The sequence below is a fragment of the Chlorocebus sabaeus genome, chromosome 14 (genome assembly GCF_047675955.1).
Source record: "Chlorocebus sabaeus isolate Y175 chromosome 14, mChlSab1.0.hap1, whole genome shotgun sequence".
NCBI classification, from domain to species: domain Eukaryota; kingdom Metazoa; phylum Chordata; class Mammalia; order Primates; family Cercopithecidae; genus Chlorocebus; species Chlorocebus sabaeus.
Window position 1 is genome coordinate 68,278,364 of NC_132917.1, and position 14,269 is coordinate 68,292,632.

Below are 14,269 nucleotides of genomic sequence, written 5' to 3' on the forward strand. Positions count from 1 at the left end.
TGTGTGTGTGTGTGTGTGTATATATATATATAAAAAATGTAATATATATACTATGTAATACATATACCCCAGTTATATATATATATTCTTTATATATATATAATATATATAATATTTATATATATATTCCTTATCCACTCATCCTTGGTTGATGGATATTTAGGCTGGTTTTTTAAAAATGTAGTATAAACCCGTAGTTCCTAACAAGAGGGATTTTCCCCCAGGAGACATTTGGCAATGTCTGGAGACATTTTTGGTTGCTAGCACTTGGGAAGTGGTGCTACTGGCATCTAATGAATAGAGGCCAGGGATGCTGCTAAACATTCTACAATGTATAGGACAGCACCCCTGCCCCTCCCCCAAACAAAGAATTATCCAGCCCAGAAAGTTAATAGTGACAAGGTTTAGGGACCTGGTATAGACAGAGATAAAGCAAACGTGGTTACAGTTAACGATTGCTTAATCTGGGTGATAGTGCCATATTCTATTCTTTGAAAATTTCTGTAAGGGTGAAAACTTTCAAAATAAAACATTTAGGGAGAAAGCACATTTAAAAATATATAAAAGAGTCTGAGAGAGGAAAAAAAAAAGTTGAACTGGTGAAACAATGGGCCAAACATGGGAAACAATGGTAAAAGCAGTCCTTTTTATTTTCTTCACTAACCAGTGAGAATAAAGACAGAAAATTGTACTCAAGCTACTTGTTAGACAACAAAAGACACAACCACAGTAATAAGTGGAGAGATTTTCACGAGTGATTTTGAGAAAGCTTCTTTTATGGTTTTACGTATTTTCTATCAGGCTTTCTTTGTGTGACGACTGGACTGTATCATTTTGTCACATTAAAAGTAAATCAAAATGAGCAAACTGGGAAACCAGCAGCTGGGGCTTTTTTCCCCTACAAGGCACAGAAGACCCATAGCAGGAAAGCAGATCTCAGAAAATGATTATTAAAAATTTCTTTTGTGCCAGAACAGTGGTTCATGCTTGTAATCCCAGCACTTTGGGAGGTTGAGGTGAGAGGATTGCCTGAGCTCAGGAGTTCAAGGCCAGCCTGGGCAACACAGTGAGACCCAGTCTCTAAAAATAAATAACTAAATTAATTAATTAATTAAGAAATTTTTTTTTCTTGACCCGTTAATGTTTAGGATAATACAGTATAATTGGTGTGGTTTGTAAAACTGCAGTTTCATCTTGTTTTATTGCCATCCGGCCCTGACTGGGTAAGGACAAGGAGGTATTGGAAAATGCAAAAGGGGTTCATGAAAAGAGTCACTTTTACTTGTGGTAGAACCGAATATAAGGATGTCAAGCTTTTGTTAGAAACCCAATCCGCATGCCTTGTTTGTTTTATTACCTTCTTCTGTCTCTGCTGTTCATTATAGTTTTTACTCTTTCTTCCTTTTCCAGCATTATTTTATTGTGTACAGTAATACTAGAATGGGTTTTTTTTTGTAATACTTTCCACTGTATTTTCCATCCCCAGTAATTCTTATTTCTCTGCAGCTCTCTATCTGGAAAGACAGGCATCTAGGGCTTCGTAGGTCTGCTAGGTACAGCTGAGAATAAAGAAGTCAGAGCTCAGCTTTGAATTTCAAAAGACTGTTTTCAAGCATAGAAGACTCAGAAGTCTTCACAGCTAGGCTTTCAACTGAAAAATGAAAATAAAATCCAAAGGTCCCCCCTGAAACTGACTAAAAGGAACCCCCTCTTGGCTAAGGAGACCCCAGAGAAACCTTAAAAACTGAGTTCCTGGCCATGACAGACTGGGAGGTCAGACATAACCTGTTACACTCCCTCCCTTGCTACTTGCCATTAGATTTCCATTCCTAAGCGTTAAACAGAAACAGGCCCATTCTGAAGATTTGCTGGACTCCTCTTCCTTTTTGCAGTTTGACACAACAACTGACCATCATTCCTTCCTGATAAGAGGCCACTAACCATGGACTGGTTCTGGCTGGTTTACAGAGGCTGCACACAGGATGCTTCTGTGTCCTCTGTTTCACCTTTTGACATATAGAGCCTAATTTTAATACATTTAAATGTTAAGATTGCACCCTAAAGTGAACATGGGACATAGGTAACATACATGTTAGCTTACCATGCGTGAGTGCACCCCCCTTTTGTGAATATTCATAGCTTCTCCTATAGCCTGTTAAATGTATATACTTAGTTGACCCCTTCAGCCTAAATTCCTGTCTACCCTTCCCTCCCTAGAAGTACCTGCTTCTGGTTTCTGCCAGAAGCTACCCTTCCCAGGCTGTGGGATGGCCAGCCTGCAGGCTGCAACCATTTATAAGAAACAAAGCTCTCCTTTCCACATTTATGAACCTGGTGATTCTTCAGTTGGCACAAGGCAATGATAGAGGTACTTGAGGAAGAAAAAGGTTTTTTTAATTCCAAATTATTCCCTTTAGAGAATCTAGAACGGTGTTTATTAAATGAACTACCAGACACAGGAAGGAAGAAAAAGATAGGATATGAATGAAGTGCAGTACAGCATTCCCACCCCAAAAGGGATTGAGAAGTTTGCCGGTTGGCAGGAAGAAGACAATCCAAGAAGAGTAAAGGAGGGTTACATGAGGCATCTCCAAGAGGTCTTACCTCCACCTTCCTCCAGTGTTGAAAGCCACAAATATGTTTGATGATTTCATGACAGAACGTACTTCTGCTGTATGTTCCACCTGGAAACAGTGGGACAAATAGCACATGCTACTTGTTTTAGGTATGTGTCAATCACAGTGGAGTGGAAATGGGGTGTGCTGTAGGGTGTTTAGGCAGAGTGGGCCTGAGAGGAGATTGAGTTACCCTACAATATCACCATTTGGTCAACTCCTATTTTCTGTTCCATGAGCAGTGTGGAGTTGGGAGGGGAATGAGACATCCTGTAAAATTTAATCTTGCCCATTAAAAGTACAGTCATCCCTTGGTATCTGCCGAAATTTGCAGATGCTCAAGTCCCTTATATAAAATTGTGCAATATTTGCACACAACATGTGCACATCTTTCCATATACTTTAAACCATTTCTAAATTACTTATAATACTAATGCAATGTAAATGCTATGAAAATAGTTATTATACTGTATTACTTTTTATATTATTTTTTATTGGTGTATTTCCATTTGTTTTTATTTTTCCTAATATTTTTGACTGTGGTTGCATCTGTGGATGCAGAACACATGGGTTCAGAGGGGTAACGGTACTCTAGTCATTTCCACATTAACTCAGGCTCAGCACATTACTCAGTCTTTCAGGGTTAGAGCTGCCAGAGAAAATACAAGATGCTCAGTTAAATTTAAATTCCAGATAAAAATGAATATTGCTTTAGCATAAGTGTGTTCTTTGCAACATTGGGGACATATACCAAAAAATGATTTGCTATTTAACTGAAACTCATGTATTTTATTTGCTAAATCTGGCACCTCTACTTGGAGTTCCTCCCTCTTTTTTCCCTTCTTCCTTTTTCCTGACATCCATGCAGAGAGGCGGCTGAAGTAGCAGCAGGGCATCAGGGCAAGGTCCCAGGCCTGCGTGCTTCCTTCCATTCCTAACAACCTTCCACTTTCCACTAATCCTCTCCTCTCACTGCACTCTTGGTTACTGTAATTTGCAGTCAGTTTTCTTAGTACAATCAGGGATTGAGGTATAGGAGTCTTCCTTCAGCTGCCTCTGGCCCATCTCAATTTGCACTGTGACTACTGTTACTCTAAAGACTCTGCAGCAAATGTCTATTTGGCTCCTCATTTAGGTTGTCAATCCCACGGCTTCTGCTTTGTGGCTCCTTTGCTGTGTTCTCAGCTACTTCTACAGTTATCTCATGGGGTGGGGGGAACTCACTCCGATATCCCTAAGCTGAGGGAAATTTGAGAGCTACCTTTCTCTCTCCATCCCTTTTGGACATCCAATATGAACATGTTGAACCTTTGTATTCTGTTTCAATCTCTAAATCCTTTTTTGTTTTTTTCTTTATGTGCTTCAACGTTGGCATTGTTCTATTGTCATATTTCCCAGTACATAAATACTCTTTTTCCGTGTTATAATCTGCTATTAAGCCTATGCATAAATTTCTATTATTGTATTTTTCAGTTCTAGAATTTCCATTTAGTTCTCTACTTTTCTGGTAAACGTCTTCATATTAATCTATTTTCTTCATCTTTTCATCCATCTGCCTGGATTTTGAAATCATAGCTATTTAAAAATTCTTGCCTGCAAACTCCAGTAACTAAATCCCTGTGACTTTGCTTCTATGTTCTTCCACCCCACCCAACCCATGACTTCCAATCATTTAGTTCTGTCTTTTAGGATGCTTGATAATGTTTTGAGTGCAGACACTGTATATGAAAAACTGTAGAGGCTCCAGATGATGTCATCTTCCTCTAGAGTGAATTCACCTTATCCTCTGTTAGGCAGTGGGGTTTGCTCACCTTAATCAAATCGGAGATTTATCTGAATTGAGGCTGCAGTCCTTTGTACAGAGCCCACCGAAGATTTCAACTGAGAACCTGAGTTGTTTACCTTCCCTCTACTGGGTCCTCAACTGTAATCATTGTGTCCTCAGTAGTGTGAGACTGGGCAAAAACTCCTTTGCTTCTAAGAGGCTCTCTGCTTAGCTTCATAGCCTTCAATCCCTCAGAGCTTCAGAATTTGGTAAATGTCTTGATGACAAAACTAGCCATATGTCAGATATCCATACAACACTTAGCATAGAATTGGCCTTAGGGGAGTACTCTAGAAACGGGTTGTTGAAGAAAACAAACATTGGCTATATGGAAAAATGTGTTTTTCAGTGAAGAGACTTCGTGATTACCACCTCAACCAAATGATCAGACTTAACCATCTTGTACAGTAGAACAATCAGACATTACGTGCTTCTTATGTGATGCAATGAGAAGTATATTTCATCACTTACAGTATAATTGCTATGTAGTATAATTGCTAAATATGCTTTACTGAATCTTTTTTTTTTTTTTTGAGATAGGGCCTCACTCTGCCTTGCAGGCTAGAGTGCAGCGTTGTAATCACAGCTCACGGCAACCTTGGCCTCCTGGGCTCAAGCAATCCTCCCACCTCAGCCTCTCAGGTAGCTGGTACTACAGGCGCCCACCACCATGCCCAGTCAATTTATTTTTAAAATTTTTTGTAGAAATGGCATCTTACTACATTGCCTGGGCTGGTCTTAAACTCCTGGGCTCAAGTGATCCTCCCACCTTGGCCTCCCAAAGTATTGGGATTACAGGTGTGAGTCACCACTCCTGCCCTCTGAATCAAATTATGAAGAGAGAATCAGATAAATCAACTACAGAATATTCTATAAGATAACCAGTCTCAAGCCTGTAATCCCAGAACTTTGGGAGGCCGAAGTGGGTGGATCGTGAGGTCAGGAGTTTGAGACCAGCCTGGCCAACATGGTGAAACCCCGTCTCTACCAAAAACACAAAAATTAGTCGGGCGTGGTGGTGCATGCCTGTAGTCCCAGCTACTCGGAAGGCTAAGACAGGAAAATTGCTTGAACCCAGGAGGTGGAGGTTGCAGTAAGTCGAGATTGTGCTACTGCACTCCAGCCTGGGTGACAGAATGAGACTCTGCCTCAAAAGAAAAAAAAAAAAGTCAATATCCTGCAAAATAAAACCAAAGCCACGGGACACTTCTCGTTAAAAGAGATTAAAGAGACAAAAAACTCAGATGCATGTATAAATATTTTTTTGCAGCCTGAACTGAAAAAAAGAATCTATAAAAGATATTTTGGGGGCCACTGAGGAATTTACATATGGATTGTAAATTACATATTATTGAATTAATATAAGATTTTTTAGATGTGATAATGATATTGCATGTAGGAGTGTATTCTTAGGAGATACATGCTGAAGTATTTAGGGGTGAAGTATCATCATGTCTGCCACTTCTTTTCAATGTTTCAGCAAAGATGAATAATAAATAAATAAAACAAACATAGAAACATGTTAACAACTTGTATTTCTAGGTGGATGGTGTACAAAATAGTGGTTTGTCATATAGTTTTACTTTACTGTTGGTTTGAAATTTTTCAAATGAAAAACTTGGAGGAACATTCTTGGCTCTTTCATCTAAGTTATTCATTCTAAGTTTCTGAATTCATTTGACATTTATTGAGTACCTACTATGTATGACATATTCTTGTAAGTGCTGGGAAGTGGTGATGAAATAGATGGAAAAGATCATTCTCTTTTGGTTTCCTCATCCATAAAATGGATATAGAGTAAGCATACACCATATAAGCACAATGCTTGGTACAAGAATGCATTTAATGACTGTCGGCTGTTATAATTAATCAGCTTCATCCATTGTTGATTTGATTTCATCAATTTGATGTTTTCGGTCTTAAACTACAAATAAAAAATGTGTGATCTTCCATCTTATGTATTCTTCCCAATCCATTTCCTGAAGTTACTACTCATCTTACTTTTTGTTAATATTATTAGGGCATTTGAAGTCTTGGAGAGAAGACATGATATAAAGTCAAAGCAAAGATGAAGTTAAAGTGGTCAGGGGTATGTTACATTTTTCTTTTCTTTTGACATAGGGTCTCACTCTGTCACCCAGGCTGGAGTGCAGTGGTGCGATCATGACTCACTGCAGTCTCAGTCTCCCAAGTTCAAGCAATCCTCACGCCTTAGCCTCCCGAGTAGCTTGGATTACAGGCATGCGCCACCACACCTGGCTGATTTTTAAAATTTTTAGTACAGACAAGGTCTCACTATGTTGCCCAGGCTGGTCTTGAACTCCTGAGCTAAAGCAATCCGTCTGCCTCAGCCTCCCAAAGTGTTAAGATTACAGGTGTGAGCCATCGCACCCAGCCATAGTTTTACAATTAGGTTTGTACATATGCAAGTGTCCTCAGGTTGAAAGTTTATATTCATAGAGATTTTAATGATGATTATGTTCTGGTCTAAGATTGGGTTATAAACCAGAAGAAACTAAAAAAAGGTTTCTAAATTTATTTTTCTAAATACTAGATCTTAAAATGATTAAAAACACTCAAAGTTCCTTAATACTCTTCCCCAAGAATCTTGCTTCTTGTACACAGGGTGCACACTTAACATGTTATTTTATCTATGAGTGAGAACATTCCTTCCTTCCATGCTGCTCCACCTACTCATGTTTTCAGATGCCAATGGCTTGGCCTGATAAATGCATGGTTCATTCTAAGCCCATACCATAAATTTATCACCAAGTTCCAAAGGTTTCCTTTCAGTGTAGACCGTGATCATAGCACATAATTTGTTAGAGTTATTTTAGTGCAGTAGTACTAAAAAAATAGAAGCTAATGTTCATTCACATAATTTGCAAAGCTAATACTTAAAACTGATGGGAGTGATTCAATAATTCAAAATAATAAGTGATATTTCTGAGGTTAAGTTTATTTTCAAGAGTTCAAAAAAATAAAACAAAACATTTTTATTTTTCTATTTCCCTCTTACAGGTTTCGAGAAGACTGGAACAATTATTCATATATTTGCATTACTATCAAGCATCCCACATACCTTAAAGATTGTACATTGCATTTTGATACAATCTTCTTCACTAACAATATAGTAAATTATTTTTATACATTCTGGGTGGGATTAAAATAAATAACCATAGAAATAATTTAACAAATCTTTATAGAGCACCTAGTGTGTGCCAGGTTTTGAAGACACAAAAATAAATAAAAAATGGTCCCTGCCATTAAGAAGCTCACAGTGTAAAGGGGCAAACACACAAATAAAATAGACAACTTAATGTTATATGACAGCTTTGAGAGAGGTCTATACAAAGAACTACAGGAACATTTAAAAAGTCACTTAATCCAGAACAGTAGTAGTCATGGATTGTTTCCAGGCCAAGATGATAAGTTTTACAATAGATATTGCCAAGAAAAGAATCAATGGTGGGGATTAGTCCAGGCATATTAAACAGCCTGCGCAAAGGCAGAGAAGTGAGAAAATTTTTATGAAATAGTTTTGTAAGACTGAACTAGAAGATACAGGGTGGGACAGTGGTGAGAGAAGAGGCTGGAGAGGTAGGCCAGACCACATCATTAAAGGCCCTATGGACTCTAGTGGGGAATTTTGATTTCTATCTAAATGCAGTCAGGAATTTAAGTTAGGGGTGATGTGCTAAATTTGGGGTTTAAAAAAGATTATACTGCTAACAGTAAAAGGAAGGAACTGGAGGCAGGAACATCAGTAAGAGGATATTTTAGAAAGCCTAACTTCAAATAAGGACAAGAATTAAGCAATGAGGCAGAGATAAAGATGGAGAAGAGGTGAATTACTTAGATATTTGGATGATAAAATCAGTAAGAATTGACTTGACTGGACATGGAGAATGATGGAGACAAGTAAAATATGGTGATTTTCTAACAGGACATGTCATTCACTGAGATATGAACTGAAGAAGAAATTTCATGAGATGGTAAGTTTTGATTCAGGTGTTTATATATAAACTATCTTTGGATATATTATATAAAATCCAAAAAAAATTTATGTATATATATAAAGATCCAAAAGATAGTAGCATATGTATTTCTGAAGCATCTCAGGGAGATCTGGTGTTGGGACACAGACACGGATGCCATCAGCACCAAACATGGTAGCGGACACAGGAGTAGTAGATGGGATCACCAAGGATGTTAGAGTATAAAGATGACAGGACAACAGGCGGAACCTCGGGGAACACTAACATGTAATGAGTAGATGAAGGAAAGTGAGTCTTTGGAGGAAACTGAGAAGACGGGTTAGAGTAGGAAAAGAAAAGTCCAAGAGGCTATAGTTCCAACCCATGGAGGAGAGAGTTTTAAGAAGTATTTATGTGTGTCAGTGTGAATGTTTATGTGTGTCAAATATATTAACAAGTAGAATGCATCCAGTGGATTTAGACATTAAGTCACTTGTAATTTGGATACCAACAGTTTCAACTATATAGAGTGATGGCCATATTATAGCAGATTAAGACTGACTGGTGAGGAAGTCAGAGTGAAATCTAAGATGCTAATGTAAGCCACAAATAATACATATTTGAAAAATGGGCAAAGAAACCACATCAGGTGGGGGTCCCAGTATGATGGTAAAACTGAATTTGAATTAACTTAGGGAAGCAGATGAGGAATGGCTGGGACCAGAGTCTGGAATATAATCAGGCCTTATAGCTTTCCCGTACTTGGAAAATTTCCAAGTGCTTTCTTATCTTTTATGAAATAAAATTAATAGTATACCTTTCTTTCTTTCTTTTTTTTTTTGAGACGAAGTTTCACTCTTGTTGCTCAGGCTGGAGCACAATGGCTCACTGCAACCTCTGCCTCCCAGGTTCAAGCGATTCTCCTGCCTCAGCCTCCCAAGTAGCTGGGATTACAGGCGCCCACCACCACGCCAGGCTAATTTTTGTATATTTAGTAGAGACGGGGTTTCACTGTGTTGACCAGGCTGGTCTTGAACTTCTGACCTCGGGTGATCCACCCACCTTGGCCTCCCAAAGTGATTGGACATCAGGCGTGAGCCATGGCGCACAGCCCCTTTCTTTTGTTAAGAGTAAATGGGCAGAACAGAATGTTGTTGGGTCTAGAAATTATACTCTATAATCATCAGTGGAATTGGAGAGAAGACGTAGGAAGAGACAGGCTAGCAGTCTTCAAATATCAGGCAATCATAGAGAGGAAGGACTGAATCAGCCTGGTTCTAGAGGGTGGAAGTGGGACTAGAAGGCAAACATTACAGAGAGGTGGTCTTCAGTTCAAGCCTAGACTACAACTGGTTCTGTGACATAACATATACGCTATTAGTAGAAGTACAGGATTTGAGCTTGGGCTGGCTGACTGACAGTGTTCCTATTGAGAAAATTACTGAATAGTCCTGGAGACTTGACTGCCTGATTTTCAAGGAATCTTCCAACTCTAAGAAGATAGTAGGAGACAATTAATTATCTACTGCTCTATTCAACATAGGGAATTTGCATATAATGGGGCATCTTTCTAATATTTGCCTATTTGTTAAATATTGGTTTCCTGGATTCTTATATTTAATGCTATAGAGAACAGTTTTTAAGAAGAAAACCCCACACTAACTAAAACATTTTGTAGACACTTTTTACTACGGTGGTAACCACAGACTCAGAATAAACAATTTGTTATAGTGAGTAGTATATCATCTGTTTTATGAAAAAACAGAAACAAAAGTTTTAAAAAATTAAAATAAAGGTTCCTAAAAAGTTACAAACTTTAACAAAGACAAGTGTTAAGGATTCTTTAGAATAATAGTTTTTAATATGGAGAAAACAAAAAGGAGCTGTAAGCCCTTTGTCTTGGTATCTAAGAATAGCACACTAGATGGTGCTATAAGGCTGTCAGAAAGAGTTTTACCAGGCTAGTGTGGCATTCTGATGGTAGTTAAGTGTTCTGGAAACTTTCCACATACTTTCAGCTCCTGAGAGCCATTCCAGGTTTATATAAAAGTAATGGGAATCTCAATTGGACAGGCTTTAGCCCTAAGATGACATTAACTTAAAACTAAACCACAGGCTTAACACATTTAACATAGTTTCACTATTTGATATTTCAATCTGATTCCACTGAAATAGAAATGTTAAAGTCATTAAAATGCCAATGTATTAATTTAAATGTATTGCTATTAATTTCACTTAGCTAGTCTTCCCATGAGCCTAGTTATATCCACCACTTAATGAATCTTTAAGTCAGTTTCAAGTGGCTTCCTGAAATTTTGAATTATCATTAAGCTGAACATACAAATCACTCTTTCATTTAGTATTGTGAATATATTAACACAAATACTTGAAACATTGTATTTGGAAATCACTCTATCAGTATATTATTTCTTATAAAAATAACATTTCATGATTTTTCCACATTACAATAAAAGCAGAAAAATTTTACTAAAGTGCAAAACAAAAATAAAGCTTTACTTTTATAATATTTCCATTTCACTTTCTTTTAAAAAGGTCAACAACAACAAAATGAATGGATAAAGATATAGCTTTTGCAACCTAAGACTCATTTGAGTTTTAAATTTTCAAAGACCTGAGATTTATTTGTGATTTTTTTTCCTCCTTATCTTTCCAGTTCTGCTTCTAGAATTTCCCCCCATGTATCTGCATCCATTGGGTACATGGTTTTTTCTGGTAGGCTAATGGGAGAACAAATGTTGCTGTATCTGCCACTTAGCCATTCGTGTTTCACTTTACTCTTCTGGTAATTCCTCAGCAGTATTACCTGAAAGAGGTAAATCACCATTAAAAAAGACTGTAGTAGGTGGTTGATTAGTGAATGTGTTTAAAGCAAGAGAAACAGATTGACAGGGCTGGAAAAAAGAGTAAGTATTTACATTGATACACACATATTTTAATAAATTTATGTGTCTGTGTACGTGTGTGCATGTATATGTGTATTTATACAGAGTGCGCCATACAGTTTACTGGGGGTTTGGGATAAGGTGAAGTGAAAAGAAGGAGCTAATTCCCTTCTGGTTAATATGGGAAAATTCTCTAATTTAGAATTTAAAAAATGCAAAAGGATAAATGAAAGATAGTGTGGAAAGAGTGTGGTTAGCAGGAAAAGGCTCAACTCATTTTCAAAAGTCAACACACTATGTTATTCTGCATATGCAATTCTGTCTCCTCCAAGCATAAGTTAGAACTGACTCAAACCTGCTATCATAACACCGTCAACAACACTGCAGATCGCAAAGATTAAACTTACCCTCCAGGAATAACCACTTTCTAGATCATCATCTATTTCTCTTCGGCACACAGCTCTTACAGTCATGCAGTGAGGTTTCCATAAAGAGTCACAGTTTCTTATGGTGTAATTCCAGCTCCTGCATGTCAATGAAGCCCTGCATAAACTCCGAATGTCCAGCTGACTGAAAATTTTAAAAGTGAGTTCTTGAGGCAGCAGTTCAACAAAGTTGTTTTCACTCTCGTTTTTTTCCTTCTCAGCATCCACAGAGTTCACTTCTGTGTGAGAAACTCTTGAATTACTGTTTCTCTTGGAGTTTTTATGCATAGCTTAATGTTTTAGTAAATTATCCTCATATGTAACCTAAAAGGCAAGATTTAAACATGCTCAGTCTCCAAAAAGGAGTAGAAATCCTACTTTGAGTCAGATGCTTTTTGGGTATAATTTAAGAACTCTTTCTTGACTTTTGCTTCTCAGTCTGTAAAATGGACCAATGCTGCCCCTTTCCTGAAAGTTCTTGCAAGGATTAACAGCGATAGTGTTTAAAACACCTAGTCTTCCTACATCTGAAATGCACCTGGGAGGCACCTCAACATATTAGCTTCACTCTTACCCAGGCTGGAGTGCAGCTGTGTCATCATAGCTCACTGCAGCCTCAAACTCCAGCCTCAAGAGATTCTCTTGACTCAGCATCCCCTCATTTTTTTTTAAACAAACAAACAAACACAAAACCAAAAACTTTTTTCTGGAGAAATGGTTTTTGCTATGTTGCCCAGGCTGGTCTCGAACTCTTGTCCTCAACCAATCCTTCTGCCTCAGCCTCCCAGAGTGCTAGGATGATGGGTAGGAGCCACCACACCCGGTACTTTCGTACCTTTGAAAATATGTATGAGTCAATCCTATTAAACTCCTGAATACTTGTTGTATATAGGAACTGATGCCTCATCATTAATTTGCAATTTGTGACTTAATCACAAACTAGATGGACTTCTAGTTGCATAAGAATTTTATTACTTGTATCTAATGGGTAGGTAGGTGCTTACATTTGGCACAAATACTATCTGAAATGGACAAGAAGATGAGATCTGGATTATGAAACAAAGTCTTAAATATTCAACTCAGTCATAAGAGTGGTGTTTTAAGAAATGGCCCCTTGAAGCTATCCTATATGCATAGTTAATTACGAGCTAAAGGTAACAGTCACTGAAGACATCAAGCAACAGTGAGTGACAACTATAAACAATGTTGAGAACTCAGCTAGGTATAGTATGTGACTATTTGAAGCCCAGATATAAAGCTCAGTTTCAGCTAATTTACCTAAGGTGAATTTACCTAAGGCTTCCCAAATTAGTTGAAAGCATGACTGGGTACATCACCACCCTTGAGTTACTTTTGTATATAAAGACAGCTGGTATTCACTTAAAATCAGTTTATTCCATTTTGCACTTCCTTTTATAATGGGGGTTGGATGTGCAAGAGGAGGGGTTTGAGATACAGCTAAATACTTCTTTTAACTCAGCTGAACACAAATCTCTTTTCTAGACGAGCTACTCAGCTATGTTTCTGGACTTCACAAGACCACGGTGGTTCCCATTCATGATCCAGATTAGCTGTGGTGGCTGGAACTGTAGTCTGTGTTCAACAGAGGTCTTCCTCTTGAGGGTTTGGGGAAGTAAGAAAGCAAACTGGTAAAAACGAGTGAGTCAAGAGCAAGTTTTTGCCATGCACCTTGGCCCCTCCCACCACCAATACAAACCAAAGCCAAACCACAAGGTTCTTGAAAAGAATCTCACATTAGGAAAACGTTACAGTGTATTTAAACGTTACGGTTTGTTTATCCACTTCTCCCAGGATCTTACAGGGAGAATAAAATGCCTCTCCTTGTGGAATTCCTGCAACGGGAATGAAGGTTTTTGAATTTTACAGCAGGGGATGCCTTGGCGAGGTTCTAAAATCCCACTAGGAATCTTTCTTCTACGTCCAGGTTCGCCTGGATGCCTGGAAACGACCCCTCTTCTGCCCTTTCTCCTTTATGAATCGAGCTTTGCTGAATTCTCTCTCAAGTGAGGTAAAAGCTCGTCTCCCTTTCAACTATCACTCGGAGGGATAGATCGGCGGCAGCGCAGAAGGAGGGGCGGGGAGCCCCACTCCACCCACATCCCGCGGGTCAGGGCTAATCACCCCACGTCCCATCTGAGCCACCCTCCTTGTGTCCTGCGCGGGTTGCAGCTGCTGGAAGCCAAGAACACGGAGCACTGACAAGTGACAACAACAACCGTCAGCGCTGTCACTGCGGCTCCAGGCCGCGGAGGGAAGGCTGAGCTTGCGTCAGGGCCGCGTCCCCGGGAGCGTAGACATCTAAGCCAACGGGAATGGAAGATCCTCCTACCTACTGGGCCGCGATGGCTTCTCCTCCCGCGATTTAAATCCTCCGGAATTCGAATCTTTCCCCATAGCTCTTCTCTTCCCGCCCACCTAAGCCCCACCCTGCTGACTCGGAACTCGCGCAGGCGCCGAGAGGGGCGCGCAGTGCCTTTGGGGATTGGTAGTTTTTTCCAGGGCG

The 14,269-nt window shown here is 38.9% G+C and overlaps 1 protein-coding gene across 1 annotated transcript; it reads right to left on the bottom strand.

Annotated features, from left to right (window-relative positions):
- Nucleotides 1-7,378: 7,378 nt before the first annotated feature.
- On the bottom strand, nucleotides 7,379-14,220 carry FBXO48 (F-box protein 48). Its single transcript, XM_007970396.3, has 3 exons — nucleotides 14,096-14,220; nucleotides 11,728-12,069; nucleotides 7,379-11,241 (listed from the first exon to the last, which is right to left on the bottom strand). Exons 2-3 carry the CDS (start codon nucleotides 12,031-12,033, stop codon nucleotides 11,080-11,082), a joined length of 468 nt encoding a protein of 155 aa, XP_007968587.1. The 5' UTR covers nucleotides 12,034-12,069; nucleotides 14,096-14,220; the 3' UTR covers nucleotides 7,379-11,079.
- Between the last annotated feature and the right edge of the window lie 49 nt (nucleotides 14,221-14,269).

Coding starts and splice junctions, on each gene's coding strand:
- FBXO48 (XM_007970396.3), bottom strand. CDS start 12,033: ATGCATAAAAACTCCAAGAGAAACAGTAATTCAAGAGTTTCTCACACA. Junction 11,242..11,727: donor AAAGTGGTTATTCCTGGAGG/GTAAGTTTAATC, acceptor TACCTCTTTCAG/GTAATACTGCTGAGGAATTA.